The sequence below is a fragment of the Capra hircus genome, chromosome 11, assembly GCF_001704415.2.
Source record: "Capra hircus breed San Clemente chromosome 11, ASM170441v1, whole genome shotgun sequence".
NCBI classification, from domain to species: domain Eukaryota; kingdom Metazoa; phylum Chordata; class Mammalia; order Artiodactyla; family Bovidae; genus Capra; species Capra hircus.
The window spans coordinates 30,889,045-30,909,353 of NC_030818.1; the positions used below are offsets into that span (position 1 = coordinate 30,889,045).

The 20,309-nt window shown below is 41.6% G+C and overlaps 1 protein-coding gene across 1 annotated transcript in view; it reads right to left on the bottom strand.

Moving 5' to 3' along the window:
* Positions 1-20,309, bottom strand: part of FSHR (follicle stimulating hormone receptor) — a 189,533-nt gene that overhangs the window by 64,172 nt on the left and 105,052 nt on the right. Inside the window, 2 exon segments of the mRNA NM_001285636.1 lie at positions 4,737-4,811; positions 7,192-7,266. Of these exon segments, the coding sequence (NP_001272565.1) occupies positions 4,737-4,811; positions 7,192-7,266 (150 nt within the window).

The window sequence follows — 20,309 nt, forward strand, 5'->3', positions numbered from 1 at the left end:
AGCAAGGGGCCCTGGAGCCTCGGCTTCCTCACTACTCTGTGCCACTCTTGGGTCCCTGGTCTCTGTTGCAATGTCCAGCAAATGGCTTAACTTTTATGGTCCAAGAAGCTACTTTCATCACTCCTACCAAAACAAATGAAAGAGAGGAAAGCAGAAAAGAGGGAGAGAGACTTAGGGTAGGAGAGGGGAAGAAACATCTGGAATCACTAAGGTGAGTTGCAGTGAAGACTCTCCTGGAATCATCTTTGGCCGGAGGAAGCAGATGGCATAGCTGCCCTTAACAGCCTCCTAAGAAGCTCTAACAGGTCCCCATGTGAAAGGAAGATGGCTGTCAGTTGGGGGGTGGAGGCCTACCCAGCTGTGTAAAGAGTTTTTTAAGATGAAATTATGGTTTACTGAGTAGCAAAGAGCAACATCCAGGTGCCTGAGAATTATGCCTACAGGATGCAAAGGCAAGAGAATATTGTGTAAACCTTATTTACAGATCAATAGATAATCTTTCATACACAAAAGGTCAGCTCCAGGAAGGCAGAGCAGTAAAGAAAGAAATATTGCTCGTAAATACAATATTGACTTGAAAAAATCCACCCAGATGAATCCTTTGATATATACTCTTCTAGTCAAAGTATATTTCCTTATTCATGAATTTTTTTTCTTCCCCTAACCATTTCAGGTTCCTTAGTGAAGTATGAAGGGAGTAATGAAGCAGGCTGATTTCTAGTTGTTTTGAATTCTGTGCCATCAAATGATCAGTATAAAGTGGAATCAAGTTTGAGAATTTCAGAGCAACATTTCAAAGTATGTGTATACAGCATTCAGTGTTCTTAAGTCAAATGACAACTCACCCCTACTCTTTGTAGTTTCCTGCTTTGCTGGCTCTGTTGATAAACATTTATCCTGGCTTAAGGAAATAAACAATGACTCCATCCTGCTGGTCCTCTCCAGATTCCTTCATCCATTTTATGTTTCTTCTTTGCCTTGAAGCAAGTAGTTCATCATTCCCCAAAATACCTGAAATCATTGCCGCCAACCCCTACTTGGCTGCTGGATTGCAAAGCTGTTCATGACCGCTGCCCAGACACAGATAAGTGTGGGAGAAGAGGGAAACTTGACTGGGCTTTGTTTCCATGACACAATTAGGTTAGAGGACCACCTCTAAATTTGGGTGATTCCTCTCAGCAATTTGAAAACTATTTCAAAGGACCACAGTCTGAAAAGCCTGAATGATGCTTTGCTCGTAGTGTTTTTGGAGTGCAGGGCTGCTCTAGTTCTCAGGGTCACCTTGGGCTGCAACCTGGGAGCAATGTGCAGCTGAGAAAAGTCTGCCCTGGGCAATAAGTCCAAAGGCTTGAGAGAGACAGCTGTTCATTCCAGCTTCCTGATGGGGATCAGTGTGGCAGTGGTTGTGAAAGAACTTTATACTCTGTGGAATTATGTGAGTATATATACTTTACAGAGCCATCCAGGAGGATCATTTGACAGTGACACAATTCCTCTAAACTAAGTACAAGTTCTTTTCTTTTTCCAGTTAGAAAGCATGTTTCAGATACTCTGAGAATGATAACCTCCTCTCATGAGCAGATGTGGCTGGAATCGGTCACCTCCAGTTTTGTCTGGACTTGACGGGGTAGTCAGGCAAGACTGAGGATTACTTAACACCTCAAAGTGAGAAAAGGATACAAAGAGGAGTCTGGACTTAATGACAGATGGCAGAGGTTTCAGCTCTTCCAGAGTCAAAGTCAGAGCTTCATCCTCTGTGTTCTGCCAGAGCTCCCCCTTCAGTCTAGGGCTATGCTTTCTACACATACACACTCCTAAATTCCTCCCTTGCCCTTAACTCCCTAGAAACAGGGCTGAGGGTCTCTTGCTAATAAGAATGAATGGCGCTGGCCACAAAGTACAGGCTAATATTAAACACCGGAGCTCTTAACTTTGCAGTGACTTCCCATCCCTTGGATTTTCCCAGTTCCCCATTCGCAGACCTGCTATTATCATCATGGGCTGTGAAATGTGTGTGTGAGGGTTGTTTCTTCCTGACTTTCTCCTCTGCAGGGTGCTTCTCATGAGCCGCATGTGACAGTCTGTGAATAGGGGTGTCCCTTTGCATACCCCAGCTCTCTTTTGTTCTGCTATATTGAAGCTCTGTGGCCACCCCTAGTCCACTCAGACCTTTTCTAAAAGGAAGGAGAGAGGGGAAAGGAGGGATAGTAATTGGGAGGGAGAGAAAAAAAGAAGAAATGAAGGAAACCACCTGGGTAATAGGTACTAATAATTTTATATTTATATAGTTATTTATGGTTTATATGCTAAAAACAATTTTTAAAATGTTTTTACAGGCCTAATCTTATTTAGTTTTTATAACCACCCAATTTATAGATAAAGAAACTGAGGTTTAGAGAAGGTAAAATTTATCTAGCTAATAAATAACAGCATCCTATCTGGAATCCAGTCCTTCTGATGTCATGTATAGTTTTTTTTTTTTCTTTTTCTTTTTTATACTGCTCCATTAAATGTAAAGTCATGTCCCAAAGTTCTTTCTTGTTGAATACATGCTAAGCACCCTAGGTGAAACATGAAGGTCTTAGTAGCCACCATAACTCTCTATTAAACCCTTACTGGACTTTTTTTGAGGGTAGACTTGTAGACTTTGACTGGTTGGCCAGAAATAACCATCCTACAAATATTTAGTACATTTATTAATGTTATTGTAGTTTACAGTATATTTTCATATGTGAACCTCAATTGAAAGTCCTATAAGCTATGCACATCTCAGAGTTCTAGTGATTGGTCCAGGAATGAATGGTGGAGTCAGGATGAGGCTCTCTATTTTTTTTATCCTAAGGCCTATGCGTTTTCTGTTACCTTGGATTTCCTCCACTGTGGTGTACCTAACCTGTGTTAGATTCTACAGAGTATAGCAAAGTCCATTTAAAGGGCCAGGACTCCTGAGTTGATCATAGCCCTGACCTTTCAGCATGACTGAATACATAACTTGTGAGGTGTAGGGCTCTCTGTTCAAAACTGTTAAAGCATTTCAAGATGGTGATAGCAGGGTATTAAACCTGGAATGAGGCCCTCTGAGTGTGGAACCGTTTTGAGCATGGAGCCTTGTTAGAATGCCAGTGAAGCTGGTCTTGCCTCTGACATGACTCAGGAGTGGAATTTCAGATCTTTTCTGGGGGTCCTATCAGAGAGCTGAAGTCCCAGGTCATATGGATTTTGTTCTGTTAAATCTTTTATTCCCTCTGTCACTCACCATCAGAGAACTAAGCCACAATGGCCTAGAGCTCCTTATTATATTAATTGCTAACTCTAGTTCTCATAGATCAACAGTTAGGGGCAGAGTCAAGATATCACTAGTAGCTACTGTTTATTGAGCGTTTATTATGTCACAGGCACTGTGCAAAACACTTTATGTGCTCTGAATTGATCGCAAGTGTAAGTGTTAGTCACTCAGTCATGTCCGACCCTTGGCTTGACTGTAGTCTGCCAGGCTCCTCTGTCCATGAAATTCTCTGAGAAAGAATACGCAAGTGATTTCCATCTTTATCCTTCCCTGTATCACTACACCTTTTCTTAGTGACTTTGCAGCTTTTCCCATCAATCAGTGGATTCTATTTCTCCATCTCTTAAAGCTGGGTTGGTCCCAAGAATGATAAAATGCAACAGAAGAAATGGTGTGTAAATTCAGGGTTTGTCTCAAGAGGCTTACAAGCTTACTCTTTCTTTTGGAATCCCAGGTCTGCTGTGAGACCAAGCCTATGTGAGTTGGCTAGAAATGAATACCACTTGGTGGAGAGCTGTCATCCCAAACCGAGACTATCCAGGGCGGCCAGCACCCACTTCACCTGCCAGCTAACTTCAGATACACGAGTGAGCTGAGCTGAGGTCAGGCCAATAGAGTCCAACTTGGCCAATGGATTTCACTGATCAACTCACAGATAGGTAAGAAATGATACACCATTTTTGCTTAAAAACTGTCTTTTGGAGGTAAGTAAGTACTCATTCTTATTATATTAATAGATAATAGACGCACATCCATTATTATTTCCAAGGAAACAAGCTTTGAGAGGTTATATTCATGCCTGTGATCAGTAGTTAATAAATGGTTCTGGAAAGTGTGACTCTATAGGTCAAGTTCTTATCTGTTATTTTGCGGGGTCCCATTGTAGCACTCAGGGTTCTGTCAAGCCCTTAGCTAATTTGAAAGCTGAGTGGAAGAAGCAATGTTTTTGCAGATAGAGTCAGGCCCAAGGGATGGAGCTCAAACACCAAGAATCTCTCTGCTGATAAAAATACCATGTCTATTATTAACCAAAACTTTAATATAAAACATTGTAATCTATCAAAGGAAAAAATGCTTACACGCAGAACAGGAGAGATGATGCCTTTGAGGTCAAGGTCACAAGCTAAATGCTAGAAGAAATTTTGGCTGTATCTCATTAACACTGAATTATGACTGAGTTCTGCAAGAGGTCTGTGTGACAATCCCATTAATGCAAATGGCATTCCTTATGATGTCTGCTTTTGTAAATGAAAATCAAATGCAATTATGTCAGTGGAATTTACTCATTAAGCTAAACTAAAACCCACAAGCAAGTGTCTCCTCACTTCCTCTTCTGCCCCACATCTTTGATTACAAGCAGTTGCTCCCCAGAGTTGCAAATGGATATTTTGCTAAAACACGAGTATACAATTTGATGATAGAAGGGGCACCAGAATACAGAAGTTCTTACAGATATCGCAGGTTGGGAAGGTTCTGGAAGGCATCAGGGTCGATGTATAGCAGGTTGTTGGCCTTTTCAATTCTACTGTGAAGGAGAAAAGAACATGCACGTGACCTTACTGGTGAGGAGTGCTGTGGCATTTTTCATATTCTGCAAAGAGTATGTTAATAAGTTATTCACCCATGTATCCATCTCTTTGTCTAGCCATCATTTCCACAAAGATTGAGCACGCATGTGGTGTCTTTTACTATACTAAACTGTGCAAACAAAATATTAACCCTGTCTTATATAACTCTCATCACTGAAGTCTTCCTGGAATCTATTCATCAGAGACAAACAAAGTACGGCTGGGTGAGTCATTTCACCCTGAACTCAGTTGAGTGTTTAACCAATAAGGATCTCCCAGGGTCTGAGGAGGGTAGGGATGAGTCTAATGGGGGAAACTTGTGTTTTTTTTTTTTTTTTTTTTTCTGCTTGGGAGACGAGAGAAGGGGATGAACAGCAACAAAGAGGGTGAACAATCAAAGGAGATTGGAGAAAAGTGAAGTGAAAGGTCAAAGGAAAATGAAGATTAAGGGATAAGCAGTGAACATGTCTGGCTTTCACAGTGCAGTCCCAACAGACCGCAGCTGGCAAGGTGCCAGTGAGTCCCTCATGCTCAATGGAGGCTGCTGTCCCAACTCATGGGAAGTGATGGCTTCTGCCCTGGGCTGACCTGTGCCATGTCTTGATCAATAGTCTGGAGGTGGGCATGTTCACATTTGGATTCCGACAGAGAGAGGCTGCCCTTTCCTCATCTGGCTGGATCAATGTATATTTGCAGAGATGCTCTGTATTAATTACTTCCTCCCTGTTTCATTAGCTTTAATGTTGCAGTAACCTGTAGCTACACAGATCCAAGTACCAGGTAATTAATCATTTTAAATACAGGCAGTGTTACATGGAGGTGAGCACCTCTCCATGTCGGGGAGAGATGAAAGAGCCATCCCATTAGCTCCATGCCTGTTGAGCTGCACAGAGGGACATCTACTCGACCTTGCCCAGAGGGCTGGCTGCCCTTTGGTTCACTTCTCTGATAACTCTCTGTGGGTTCTGAGACCCTGGTCAGATCTCTTTTCCCAGCTAGGGTAAGGAGAGGCCAAGCAGAGAGAGAGGGAAGGCATCAGTTGCAGAGGCTTAATGACAGCGAAGAAGAATGAGAGTGGGAGGTAGAAAAGGGAGGGCAGAGTCTGTCATAATGGACAGACTGTCATTACTAAACAAATTCATATATATGTATGTATGCGTATATGAATTATGTATATGTGTATATATGTATATATGCTTGGCAAATGCTAAGAAGTTTTTAAAAAGATACAAAAGAGTCAAGAGATTTATGTTCAAGTCCTTATCCTGCTGTGGATTTGGCTGGGTGACTAGACAAGCTTCACAACTTCTCTCTGTCTTTCATTCCTCATCTGTAAAATTAGGAAAGTGGTTCAGTGGCTTTCCTAACTGTGTTCTCTGAGAATTTTGTAAGATATTCATCAGTGCTTCACAGAGGAACCTTTCCAATGACACTAGCTGAGAAACTCTTAATACAATATCTTTCTTGGAGATTCCAAGTGTATATTTGCATATTATAGACTCTGAGTTTTCCTATAGTAGGTGAGTCTGTCTAACTTGTTTGACCATAGACTCTTTTTCCTTTTTTGTAACAATAATTTTCTGTTTAATGATACACAGAATACACTTTGGAAAAATTTGGACCTGTCTCCAAAGTCTCATCTGGCTTTGATAATTTATAGTAACTTTAGACTGGTATGCAACAGAGGTTTATCTGTGTGAGTACTGGCATGTATAGAAAACAAGAATGTCAACAAGAGAAAATACCTTTGGTTGGACTAGTGAAGAAGCCAAGGATTGTTATGATAACTTACTGTATGCCAGTTTATGTGTTAGATCTACATAACATTTATCATCTCATTTATTCATCACAGTGATCCTATGAGGCATGCAATTTTATCATTCCCACTTTACAGAAAGAAAGCTAGGTCTTAGCATGATTTTGCATCTTGACCAAGGTTCCATGGTGAGTATGTGGCATAGGCTAGCAGTCAAACTAAGACTGCCCACCTTCAACTACATCATGAGGAATTTATTTTGGGCTTTGACTGTGGAACAAATTTGAATGAGAGGATGAGCTGGAAGTATTAATATGTGCAGTCACAGACCTAGGTTCTTGAGTTTACTATGCAAAAAAACCCTGAGAAGGCAGAACCAGAATAAGACTAAGCTCTGGACTGGTACCTGAGTCACCAGGCAGAGATACATGGCAGCACCTGTTGGACTGACTTTGACAGCCTAAAACGAAATTCTAGGAGCCTGAAGACAGAGCAGAGCCAGGGCCTCCCAGGAATATAAGCGAACTTTAAGGCTACTACCAAAAGCAGGCATGAGCAAAACCCCACAGAGTCTTGCTTACATTTCATGTAGTTTGGGCAGGTTGGAGAACACATTTGCCTCTATCGCTTCCAAGACATCATTCTGTGAGATCTCTCTGCAAAGAAAGAAATATAATTCAAGTCAGTTCAGCTACAGTCCATAATGGATTTAGGGCTCAGCCTAGAGCCTTGTGCCTGTAGTGATTCATGAGACACACAGAACCCTACTCCCGCTCGCAAAGCAGTCAGCTGTAATGATGAGGTGAAGCTAACAACATAAGATGCTAATACTTATAGAACAATGAGAGAATGAACCCAAGGCAGTGACTCTTGTCAGAAATGATTCAGTCTATAGATGTAGCCACAGAGGCCCAGGGAGGGAAAGAGACTTGATTAAAAGTATTTAGGGAATATACAGGGTGCAAACAAACTTTAAATAGACCAGGAGCAGCAAACTTCTAGAGGACCATGCAGTAAAATTTTTATTTTTTGGCTTTATGAATCATTTGGTCTCTGTTGCAACTACTCAGTTGATATTGTTGCATAAAAGTAGGCATAGATATCATGTAAATGAATGAGCATGCCTGTGTTCCAGTAAAACTTTATCCATAAAAACAGATGGTAAGCTGGGTTTGGTGTTATGGGCAATAGTTTGGTGACCCCGCCCTAGACCATGGAGGCAAGTTCTCTCTGCTATGCTGCTTTGGAAAATGAGAACCTCAAGTCAGTCTCTTTTAAATACACATCCATGCTATTACCCAAGTAGAGATTGTTACTGCAAGACCTTTGACATTACTGTTGCTTGGCCAAAAATACCCAGGAAAGATCCTTCAGGTCCCAGCCTGTTTGCTCCTGGAGTAATTGGCAGGGAGTGGACGATGAAGTCCACTCTACAGAAGCCCAGAGCTTATGAGGACAGAAGGGCGAGAAGGGCGACTTAATCAGTTAATGTTTATAAAGTGGCTCAAAGATGAAACATGCTATTATTAGGCCTCCTGAGGAAGACTCTCATGCAGTTTTAATGTGGCAGCTGAGAGAGTTTCAGAAAATCTCATAGTCGGTGTGCATTCAAATTGGCTCAGGCAAGGCACTGTCTGCTGGCCTGAGATTTTGCTGAGAAGCTCTAGAAATGCTCTTGATCAAGGGAAAGGGCTGGAGATCAGGACAGGGAAAAGGCCTGTCGGGGGAGGGGAAGTATGGACGTGAGCACAGGGGCTGGCAACATGGAGAGGGAGCAGGGGGTGGGTGGGGAGCTGTCAGTTCAAGGGGGTGGGTGGGGAGCTGTCAGTTCAATGGTGGCAGAATCCGTTCTCTCACGCCCCCATTAGCAAGGAGACATTTTGTGAGAGAAATTCAGTTCAGTCACTCAGTCATATCCGAATGTTTGAGACCCCATGGACTGCAGCATGCCAGACTTCCATGTCCATCACCAACTCCCAGAACTTGCTCAAACTCATGTCCGTTGAGTTGGTGGTGCCATCCAACCATCTCATCCACTGTTGTCCCCTTCTCCACCTGTCTTCAATCTTTTCCAGCAGTAGGATCTTTTCCAAGAAGTCAGTTCTTTGCATCAGGAGGCCAAAGTACTGGAGTTTCAGCCTCAGCATCAGTCCTTCCAATGAACATTCAGGACTGATTTCCCTTAGGATGAGCTGGTTGGATCTCCTTGCAGTCCAAGGGATTCTCAAAAGTTTTCTTCAACACCATAGTTCAAAAGCATCAGTTCTTCAGTGCTCAGCTTTCTTTAGAGTTCAACTCTCACATCCATACATGACTACTGGAAAGACCATAGCTTTGACTAGACGGACCTTTGTTGGCAAAGTAATGTCTCTGCTTTTTAATATGCTGTCTAGGTTGGTCATAGCTTTTCTTCCAAGGAGCAAGCGTCTTTTAATTTCATGGCTGCAGTCACTGTCTGCAGTGATTTTGGAGCCCAAGAAAATATAGTCTGTCACTGTTTCCGTTGTTTCCCCATCAATTTGCCATGAAGTGATGGGACTGAATGCCATGATCGTTTTTTGAATGTTAAGTTTTAATCCATCTTTTCCATTCTCCTCTTTCACTTTCATCATGAGGCTCTTTAGTTCTTCTTCGCTTTCTGCCATAAGAGTGTTGTCATCTGCATATCTGAGGTTATTGATATTTCTCCTTGTACTCTTGATTCCAGCTTGTCCTTTCATCCACTTGGCATTTCACATGATGTACTCTGCATATAAGTTACCTAAGTAGGATGATAATATACAGCCTTGATGTACTCCTTTCCCTATTTGGAACTAGTCTGTTGTTCCATGTCCAGTTCTAACTGTTGCTTCTTGACCTACATACAGATTTCTCAGGAGGCATGTCAGGTGGTCTGGTATTCCCATCTCGGAGAATTTTACAGAGTTTGTGTGATCTACACAGTCAAAGGCTTTGGTGTAATCAATAAAGCAGTAGATGTTTTTCTGGTATTCTCTTGCTATTTTGATGACCCAATGGATGTTGGCAATTTAATCTCTGGTTCCCCTGCCTTTTCTAAATCCAGCTTGAACATCTGGAAGTTCATGGTTCACATGCTATTGAAGGCTGATTTGGAGAATTTTGAGCATAACTTTGCTAGCGTGTGAGATGGGTGCAATTGTGCAGTAGTTTGAGCATTCCTTGGCAGTGCCTTTCTTTGGGATTAGAATGAAAACTGACCTTTTCCAGTTCTGTGGCCACTGCTGAGTTTTCCAAATTTGTTGGTATATTGAGCGCATCACTTTCACAGCATCATCTTTTAGGCTTAGAAACAGCTCAACTGGAATTCCATCACCTCCACTAACTTTGTTCAGAGTGATGCTTCCTAAGGCCCACTTGAGTTCATATTTCAGGATGTCTGGCTCTAGGTGAGTGATCATGCCATCGTGGTTATCTGGGTCATGAAGATCTTTTTCATATAGTTCTTCTGTATATTCTTCCCACCTCTTCTTTATATCTTCTGCTTCTGTTAGGTCCATTTCTGTCCTTTATCGAGCCCATCTTTGCATGAAATATTCCGTTGGAATCTCTAATTTTCTTGAAGAGATCTCTAGTCTTTCCCATTCTATTGCTTTCCTCTATTTATTTGCATTGATCACTGAAGAAGCCTTTCTTATCTCTCCTCACTGTTCTTTGGAAGTCTGCATTCAAATGGGTGTATCTTTCCTTTTCTCCTTTGCCTTTAGCATCTCTTCTTTTCATCGCTATTTGTAAGGCCTCCTCAGACAGCCATTTTGCCCTTTTGCACTTCTTTATCTTGGGAATGGTCTTGATCCCTGCCTTCTGTACAATGTCATGAACCTCCGCCCATAATTCTTCAGGCACTCTGCCTATCAGATAATCCCTTGAATCTATTTGTCACTGCCACTGTGTAATTGTAAGGGATTTGATTTAGGTCGTACCTGAATGGCTTAGTGGTTTTCCTTACTTTCTTCAGTTTAAGTCTGAATTTGGCAAAAAGGGATTCATGATCTGAGCCTCAGGCAGTTCCTGGTGTTGTTTTTGCTGACTGTATAGAGCATCTCCATTTTCGGCTGCAAAGAATATAATCAATCTAATTTCAATATTGACCATCTGGTGATATATATGTGTGGAGTCTTCTCTTATGTTTTTGAGAGAAGAGCACCTCTAATACTATCGTAGCTTCCTTCATGATTCATTTGGTAAATTTAACTGCCTTCATACTTTTCACAGTTGAACATAAATAAGGGTGATGTGTGCATGCATGGTTTAAGAGGATGTCCTGGCCATTGGGTGTTTATTTGCTTCTCTGTCCTTCCAGTGGGAAGAGTGCTGGGTGGTATAGGAATGAGAGGAGTGGGAAAGGAGTGAGTGAATTGAAAGTCGCTCACTGTGTCAGACTCTTTGCAACCCCATGGACTATACAGTCCATGGAATTCTCCAGGCCAGAATACTGGAGGGGGTAGCCATTCCCTTCTCCAGGGGATCTTCCCAACCCAAGGATCGAGTCCAGGTCTCCCACATTGCAGGTGGCTTCTTAACCAGCTGAGCCACCAGGGAAGCCCAAGAATACTGGAGTGGGCAGCCTATCCCTTCTCCAGGGGATCTTCCTGGCCCAGGACTCGAACTGGTGTTTCCTGCATGGTAGGTGGATTCTTTATCAGCTGAGCTATGAGGGAAGCCCATAGGAAAGGAGTGGGAGCCTTCAAAAAAGGAGACATTTTTTTGAAGACTTTAAGGAGTCAAGTGAAAGAGCTGCACAGGCAGAAGATAGGCATGGAGGGAAGCACTGGATGACAGAGAGGGTTTAAATGCAGATGAGCCCATATCATCCAAAAGCTATTGTGTTTCCAGGTTCACATACCATCCCCTTGTAGTATCTCAGCCTAATGCTGCCTAGAAGATAGACATTTCTCCTTTCCTGAATTCATGTACTGAATTCATCCCATCCACATTCTCTTATGTGGATTTTTTTGCCAAAGAGAACTAAAAATTATTAAAACAAATAAGCCAAGAAACACTTCTAAATTAATTATTTCAGAAGGTAGTTCATATTTTATGGCTTCAGGTTCAGAGACAGGAGAGGGTGTTAGGCTTGGAAGGTGGTAGAGAGAGCCTTTAGCAGGAGGAGGGCTGGAGGGAGGTGAGCAGCATACAATAGTGAAAAAATACCTTACTGGGAAATTGAGGGTTCTTGCTCCATTTCAAACCAGTTCTGCCTCTAGTTATTTCTATTACCATTGACTAGGTATCTACTATTTACCAGCCGTGTACCTGCATTCTCCTCAATCCCTTCAGCATGCCTGTGAAGTTGGTATTTTAATCTCCATGTTAATAGACAGCCCTATCTGAATGCAGAACAGCTCTGGCTGACTGCAGGGCTGGAACACTTTGTTCTACATGTCTTGCCTCCCAAGCCATGTTGGGTCTAATATTTCCACTCCTATATATTTACTCAAGGGAAAGAAAAATTCATGCCCTCCCAAGGACTTGTGCACAGAGACTCATAGCAGCTTAATTGGATAAACTGTAACATATTCATACAATGGTATATTACTCATCCATAAAGTGGAACAAACTGCTGTTCCAACATAGTTGAATCTTTAAAAAAAATTACGCTGAGTGGAAGAATGCAGACTATTTATATGAGGGTCTAGAAGAAGAAAAGCTAATCTACAGTGATAAAAATCAGAGTAATTGTCACTTGGGGCCTAGGATGGAGTTTGCTAATGGGAGAGGCAGCAGGACTTTCTGGGATGATGCAAACATTCTCTTTCAAGATTGGGGAAGTGGTAACGTAAGTTTATCTAACTTTGAACTTTAGGTTTAAAGTGAATGCATGTATTTTAGTATACATGAAACATACCTTAATACAGTTGTATAGCAATACTTTTTATTCAGAGGAAGGATAGTAAATTCCATTCTGTTTATGTCTTGAGAACTCTGAATTGAGAGAGCTATTGGAAAAATGTTGTCTGGTCTGAAGGTGGTTCTTAAAGTTCTATCAAATCCTAGTGTAATCCGGAGATTATAGATAAGGTTCCTTCCCCTCTTGATTGTCTCCTCTGCAGCTCCCCAACCCTTCACTGAAATCTATGAAGTGAATAGCTGAACTAGGTCAAAGAATCAAATTTTTTCAACTCTGACTGCACTCTAGAAACTTCTGGTGAACTTAAAAAAAAAAAAATCCAAGGCCTGGGTTCATATCTGAGAATTGGATTTGTTTAGTCTGGGGTGAGACTCTGGCATTATTTTTTCCCCCTTGTTCTTTCATTCTCCAAACAATGGTGGTTCTAATGTGCATAAAGGATTGAAAACTATTGATCTAGATGATATTAAGTTCCTGTTTAGACCTGTGCTCTCTATCTTACAGAAGGTTTGCTTCAGGAGCAAGGGCCAATTTTCCTTGTTCTGCTAGGACAACAAATTCGAGAAATAAAGTTCTTGGAGCACAAAAGGAAATAAAAATGAGATAAAATAGTAGTATGAGAAACCTGGAGATAGAACCTGGAAGTGGGAGTAAAATATAAGAGGTACTATTGAATAGTTAGTTTTGATTTTTCATAAGAAAACTTAATCAAAAGGTCAACATTTCAAATGTTCAATGTGTAACAAGGGATATTGTAGAAAATATGTAAAAGCATCTTGTATTTTATTGTTATTCCAGTTGCTCAGTCATGTTCAACTCTTTGCAACCCCATGGACTGCAGCACAGCAGACTTCACTGGCCTTCACTATCTCCTGGAGTTTGCTTAAACCCATGTCCATTGAGTTAGTGATGCCATCCAACTATCTCATTCTCTGTCATTCTCTTTTCCTTCTGCCTTCAGTCTTACCCTGTATCAGGGTCTTTTCCAGTGAGTCAGCTCTTTTCATCGGGTGGCCAAAGTATTGCAGCTTCAGCTTCAGTATCAGTCTGGGGCTCATTGATGTGTGGATGCAGAAGAAGATGTGAGAGTTCATCTCTCTTCTATTAAGCAAGATGCTGAAATGTTTTGGAAATATGTAAAAAAAAAAACCTGGTACTCTTCTGTCTAAAATTTTTTGAATATTATTTTGCATAACACATGTTATTTATATTAATATGTAGAAATGTATTACTTAAAAAAAATAGACTGACAGAATATTTCCCAATTTGAATTTCTAGAATGACAAATGACAAAAAATTGGGGAACTATCCAATGTAGGCTGAATTCTGTCCTTCTTGGGTGCGGGGTCCTGATTCTGTGGAAAGGTTGTTTCCAGAGTTGAGACTCTTCTCATTTTCCCAGGCAGTGCTTCTCATGACTCATATAGAAATCACCTGGGGATCTTGTTAAAATGCAGATTCTCTATGGGAAGATCTTGAGAGGGTCTGAGGTTCTGCCTTTCTAATAACTAGGGTGATGGGGATGTTGCTGATCTTGAGACCACACTTTGGATTGCAAGGTTCTTCTGAAGAATGGTATTAACCCCCTACCAGGCCTTTCTCCCCAGTGTACATAGGGATGGATATGAAAAGCATGATAGAGGAGGAGTGAAGTTCTTGATTTTAAAAATCTTTTATCTTCTGGAAACCCCTCCCTTACTCTCTTATTGAAGTTTTCCTGTTCTCTAGATTGTCACAATAATTCTTTCTCAGTTAAAGCATTTGCTACTTGGTTTTGTTATTGCTAATTTTTTGGTGATGAGGCGGTGGTCATTGCCTAATTCCCCAACCTGACTTTGAGTTCCTAGATGGTATTGTATCCATTTATCTTTGTATCTCCAGCACCAAGTGCTAGGTTGAAGCATGATAAGTATTCAATAAATGTTTAGTGGGAGGATGTGTAGATGGAGGAAAAGTAGTCCTTAGGTTCAGAAGCAGTATCTGCAAAACTGTGAAGGAGATGAAGTTTGTCTTCTGTAGTCTTTCACCCCTCTTCTGTAGCCAACATACGGTATGTAACAATCAAGCCTAGCTTGTCTATGAGCTAGATTTTTGTCCCAGGAATTTTTCTACAATTAATACAGAGCGTGGAAGGGACACAGGCATGGATTTGATCTGCTGTGTGAATAGCTTCTGGATGCCCATATGCATCATGGTGTTTCCCAGCTCCTCTCTGGCTCACAGGTGAGGTCATCGAATTGACCAGATACCCATAGAGATGAAAACAGGAGAGATGACTGGTGTAACTGTAGGAGTTCTTAAGGCATTTGCTCAAATGTTAGGTCTCTTCTGTGCACAGAATTCTATGTTTCTTTGAAGGAAGGGGAGATGCGCTTGAATGAAGTGCTGGAGGTTATCAGGACATTCTCTCTGGAGTTTCAGAGTGAGAATTAGATTCTCCAGATTTTCATTCCTCTGGCCAACAAAAGGGTTACTATTCATTTAAGTACACGTATTGGGGTGGGGTGTCGGTAGGATGGACTTAAGGAGTGAATGAGCATGTAGCATTCAGCTAGATCTAGCATAAAATTTTAATCTTGGACTGATATTCATTTGTCCACCATTTCACCCGACACTCCTTTTCCAAATGCTGGTTTCACTAGAAAAAAGTTGCTATGGGTTTGTAGGATAGGGAAAAACTGAAGAAATTTAAAGAACATCTATGAATTGGAAAACAGGGTGTAATAAGAAATCAAACGCTCGTTGTCTTCACTTTCTTTTTGATACAGGAGATAGTCTGCACCTAGGTTTCCCCTGTCTTTTCCTTCCTCCTCTGACTTTCCATAGAGTATTTTCTTTTAATAAATCCAACCTACCTCTCCATAACTGGACATTCAATTACATTAAAATATTTTTAATGCCCAATGAGTCAAATTTCTTCTTTTTTTCTATTTAATAACCTCAAATGTTGACTGGTTTCTCTTCCCTGAGTCCCCCTGTGGGACCCCTCACACATATTGTCATAGCCCTCAGAGACTGCACTGGGTTTGTGTTCTGTCTTGCCTCCTTCACCAGGCAAAGAACTCCTGGAGGACGGTGACATTGCCTTTCATCTTAGTATTTCTGCTTCTAGCCAAGTGTTTGCTGAATGACTGAATTATCTTTGAAAGATTATAAAAGATTTTCTTCGTTTGGTCTTGCACAATAAAGCTGTGTTCTTGAAAACCTGCAGGAAACGGAGTATTTGCAAATCTGAATGTGTATTAGCACAGGAAAAAAGCATTTGGTGTCCCAGAGCCTGGGAGTGAATCTTTAGAAGAGTGAAGAAGTAATTCAACGAATTGTTCAAATTTTGATCAAGCAGCTTTTGTATTTCAGGTACTAGGTCTGTGTTGGGGCTCTAACAGAGAATAAATTGGGTCCTGGTTTTTATCAATCATCTTTAACTCAGGGAGTCTGGTATTCTAGGCCTGCCTTAGATAGCTGGTTGTTATCTTTATTTGGTGGGCTCTTCCTAGAATAGAAAAAATGGATTGTTGGTATGTTGCATTTGAATATAACTACAGATATTAAAATAATATACTTTCATATATAATGTATAATTATATATGTTCTATATATTAAGTATTATATATATGTAGCCTACCAGACTGCTCTGTCCATGGGATTTTCCAGGCAAGAATACTAGAGTAGACTGCCATTTCCTTCTCTAGGGGATCTTCCCGACCCAGGGATTGAACCCGGGTCTCCCGCATCGTAGGCAGACGCTTTACCGTCTGAACCACCAGGGAAGCCCATTATATATATACTCACAGCTATATATTCCTACTTTATGTCTTGTCTATTCCCTTAATTCTTTTAGAAATGTGCCATATGGCTTAAGTAAATACATAATGTTCAGGTGAAAATTCCTGTGAAAATGCATCTGAGAAAATGTCATAAAAGTGAAAGTGTTAGTCGTTCAGTTGTGTCTGACTCTTTACGACTCAGTGAACTGTAGCCCACCAGGCTCCTCTGTCCATGGAATTCTCCAGGCAAGATAGGAGGTAGGTAGCAAGAGTGGACTAGGTAGCCATTCTCTTCTCCAGGGGATCTTCCCAACCCAGGAATCAAACCTGGGTCTCCTGCAGTGCAGGCAGATTCTTTACCATCTGAGGCACAGGGGAAGCAGAAAATGTCATGCTGCTAAATCGCTTCAGTCATGTCCAACTCTGTGCGACCCCATAGATGGCAGCCCACCAGGCTCTCCCGTCCCTGGGATTCTCCAGGCAAGAACACTGGAGTGGGTTGCCATTTCCTTCTCCAATGCATGAAAGTGAAAAGTGAAAGTGAAGTCGCTCAGTCGTGTCCGACTCTTTGCGACTCCATGGACTGCAGCCTCCGAGGCTCCTCTATCCATGGGATTTTCCAGGTAAGAGTACTGGAGTGTGTTGCCATTGCCTTCTCTGAGAAAATGTCATACATCTTTCTAAATATATACTCCTGCCCTCATTTAGAATTCCCATGAGATTAGGTCTGGTGACTTTGCATTAGAAACCTGAGGTCAAATTCTGCCTCTGTTTCTTACTAGCTGTATAACTGTGGGCAAGTTAGAGTCTCTATGAGTTTCAATTTCCTTATCTGCAAAATGGGAATAATTGATACCACACAGGGATGTCAGAGGCATTAATAAGATGGTATGTGTGAAAGCACAATGTTCCTTGTGGGATAAACTTCAAATATCAATGTAAAGGCTGCCATCTCTTTATGGTATTTAGGACTGGACTCTTCTGCAGCTGGGAGATACTGGGCTAGCCAACTACTGGCTGGAAAAAATAGTGCTAGCAAGTGTCCTAGGAACACTTCTCTTAACCCCACCTACAGATCATTTAAATTCTCAAGCTGGACTATAACATTATCCCAAACATCATTCTGAGGCTTACCCACAATGAGATCCTCTATCTGGTCTGTTGTCCAACAAAGGAGATTAGGCACAGCATGTGGATACCCAAACAAGAATGTCTGCATTACGGAAGTCATAATCTGAAAAGGATGCTGATCCCTTCAAGAGAGGGTCAGTACAGAGGGGGCCATGTTGTCAGGGTGAGCCAACAGGTACCTCTCCTCTCCACAGGTGGTAGCTGGTAGGTACCTTCCTTTCTCCACATGTCCCATCTGCTTCCTTCTCCCTGGGCAAAGTGCATCTTTGCTAAAGATGCTCTAAGGATAGCCCCAAACGAGACAGAAATAAAGGCACCCTCAGTGACTCGATCTAATTTAGATGTCTGAATTCAACTCCCTCACTTTTAAATACATCAACAACAAACTTACGTTCATTTTTAGTTTTGTCTTAATTTAAAATGTTAAGTAATAATCTATATGTTGGAATATTTCCCATGCTTTCCTCAGCAGATGAATAAAGGAACTAAAAATCACAGACATAATAACTGATGTTTCAGTTCAGTTGCTCAGTCATGTCTGACTCTTTGCAACCCCATGGACTGTAGCACACCCGACCTCCCTGTCCATCACCAACTCCCAGAGTTTACTCAGACTAATGTCTATTGAGTCAGTGATGCCATCCAACCATCTCATCCTCTGTTGTCCCCTTCTCCTCCTGCCTTCAATCTTTCCCAGCATCAGAGCCTTTTCCAATGAGTCAGTTCTTTGCATCAGGCGGCCAAAGTATTGGAGTTTCAGCTTCAACATCAGTCATCCCAATGAGTATTCAGGACTGATTTCCCTTAGGATGGACAGGTTGGATCTTCAAGATCTTAAGAGTCTTCTCCAATGCCACAGTTCAAAAGCATCAATTCTTCAGCATTCAGCTTTCTTTATAGTCACACTCTCACATCCATACATGACCACTGGAAAAACCATAGCTTTGACTACACAGACCTTTGTTGGCCTCAGACGTTTGTAGGCAACTGTTGTTTACTATGCACTTATTCTGTGCCAAGCAATTTTTCTGTGCTTTACATTTATTAAATTGTTTGATCCTCACAACCCTATGAGGTAAGTGCCATCCTTGATCCCTATACAGAATACGAGAATGAGGTATACAGAAGTTAAATAATTTCCCCAGTGCTGCACAGCCAGTGAGAGAAACTGACCTGGGGTGTGAACCTACCACTCATGGGGCCTCCAAAAGATGGCAGAAATCAGATAGGCCTACCTCCAGTGGCTCAGAGAACTCTTTCCACTTCAGAAGATTCTGTTGTTATTGTTTTAATTTCAAATAGAGTAGAAAATTTTGGCACAGCAAAATGAAAAACCTGAATACTACCCTTTTCCTCCATACAATACGGTACTTAGTTCTGACAAGGCAGCATGTAAGTCAACGTGAAAATTCACCTTCCACAGATAAACCAAAGTCCCAAGCAGTGACTCATAGGAAAAGCACTTTTTTAGGGTATTCTCTACACGAGGGTAAAGCATGTAAGACATTAAAAAGCAGTGCCCCTGTCTTCTAAGGATCTACTGTTTAGTTGAGTAGAAGCAACTTGCATGAGCAGTTGGGAGTGCAAAGTCAGGAGAAGCAGTTACATAAGAGAGGGGTAGCAGATGTCCAGCATGGAGAAGGGTAAGCAGTGGCATTCAACACAGTTGATTTCCCCCCATATACTGTATTTTCCTCTCACATCCTTGTTAAATGTCAGCATTTCTCCAGCTGTTAGTATCCTTCAAGATTTCCCTACTAGAACCTCTCTGCTGATGCCTCACTTGTCATCAGAACAAGTTGCCCTCTTACACCAAAGCCCTTTGTCTACCAACTGCCAAAGCCATGTTCTACCACGTATTCCCCACACCCTTGATGAATAACTAGTCTGGCAGGCTCATTACTTTGCTCTTCAACTCTCTCATGCCCCATTACAACCCTAGACAACAACTCCACTTTCATCCCTACTGGTCCATTGGACCAACCCAAACTTTAAATCTTAGAGTCATCTCTGACTCCTCTTCAACATGTAACAGATTCTAAATCCTCCCAGTTACTTTTGTTTTAGTATTTCTTGCAAACATCTCTTCATGTCTCACCATCATTACTGTGATTATGGCTCTGTGCAATTTCCACTGGACCAGCACTTCTTAACAGTCATGTGATGACTCAGGATTTGGGTCTGATGTGGGGCATGAGTCATCTATTTCAAACAAATTAAGTGTCCCAATGATTTACTCAAAAATCAAGAACGGATTCAAGGATATATAACTCTGGCTGGTTACAGAAGTGTTGACAGTATTTATACTTGGGAGTCATGAGGAGGAGTGTAATTTGGGAAGGTAAATAGAGTTAAAAGAAGGTAATAAAAAGTTAAGAAGGGAGAAAGAACAAGAGGTTAAGGGAAGGAGATTTTCTTGAGATAGATTAGAGTTAGGAGTTAGAAAAGGTAGATAATTTCTGTATGCCTAGCAGAAATTATTTAAACAGGAATTCTTTAAGTTCCAGGTGATGGGAGATAAGAGGTCGGGCAGGTAGGTAATAAGGGAGGGGTATTGATTGGGTCACTTGGCTTCAGTGTGGGCTGCCAGCTGTAGCAGAGGCCAAAGGAAGGGGGGTGGGGAGACTGGAGGGGCCTCTGATCCACAAGGACAGGTAAATTGTCTGTAGGTTAGGGAGCCTGGCGAGTCTGAGCTGTGTAATTCAAGACTGCAGGAATAATGATGCTGATGATAATTAACCATTATTAGACAGTTATTGTGAGGCAGGCATAGAACTATTAATAAATGCTCTACACGGGCAATCTCACTAACAGCCTTGTCTTCTTAGGACCCTGTGGACTTGTGTCTGACTTAGATCATATGCATGTGTGAGTGGTGCACGAACCTGGAAGCCAGTCAGGCCTGGATTCAAATGCTAGCTTCATCATTGCC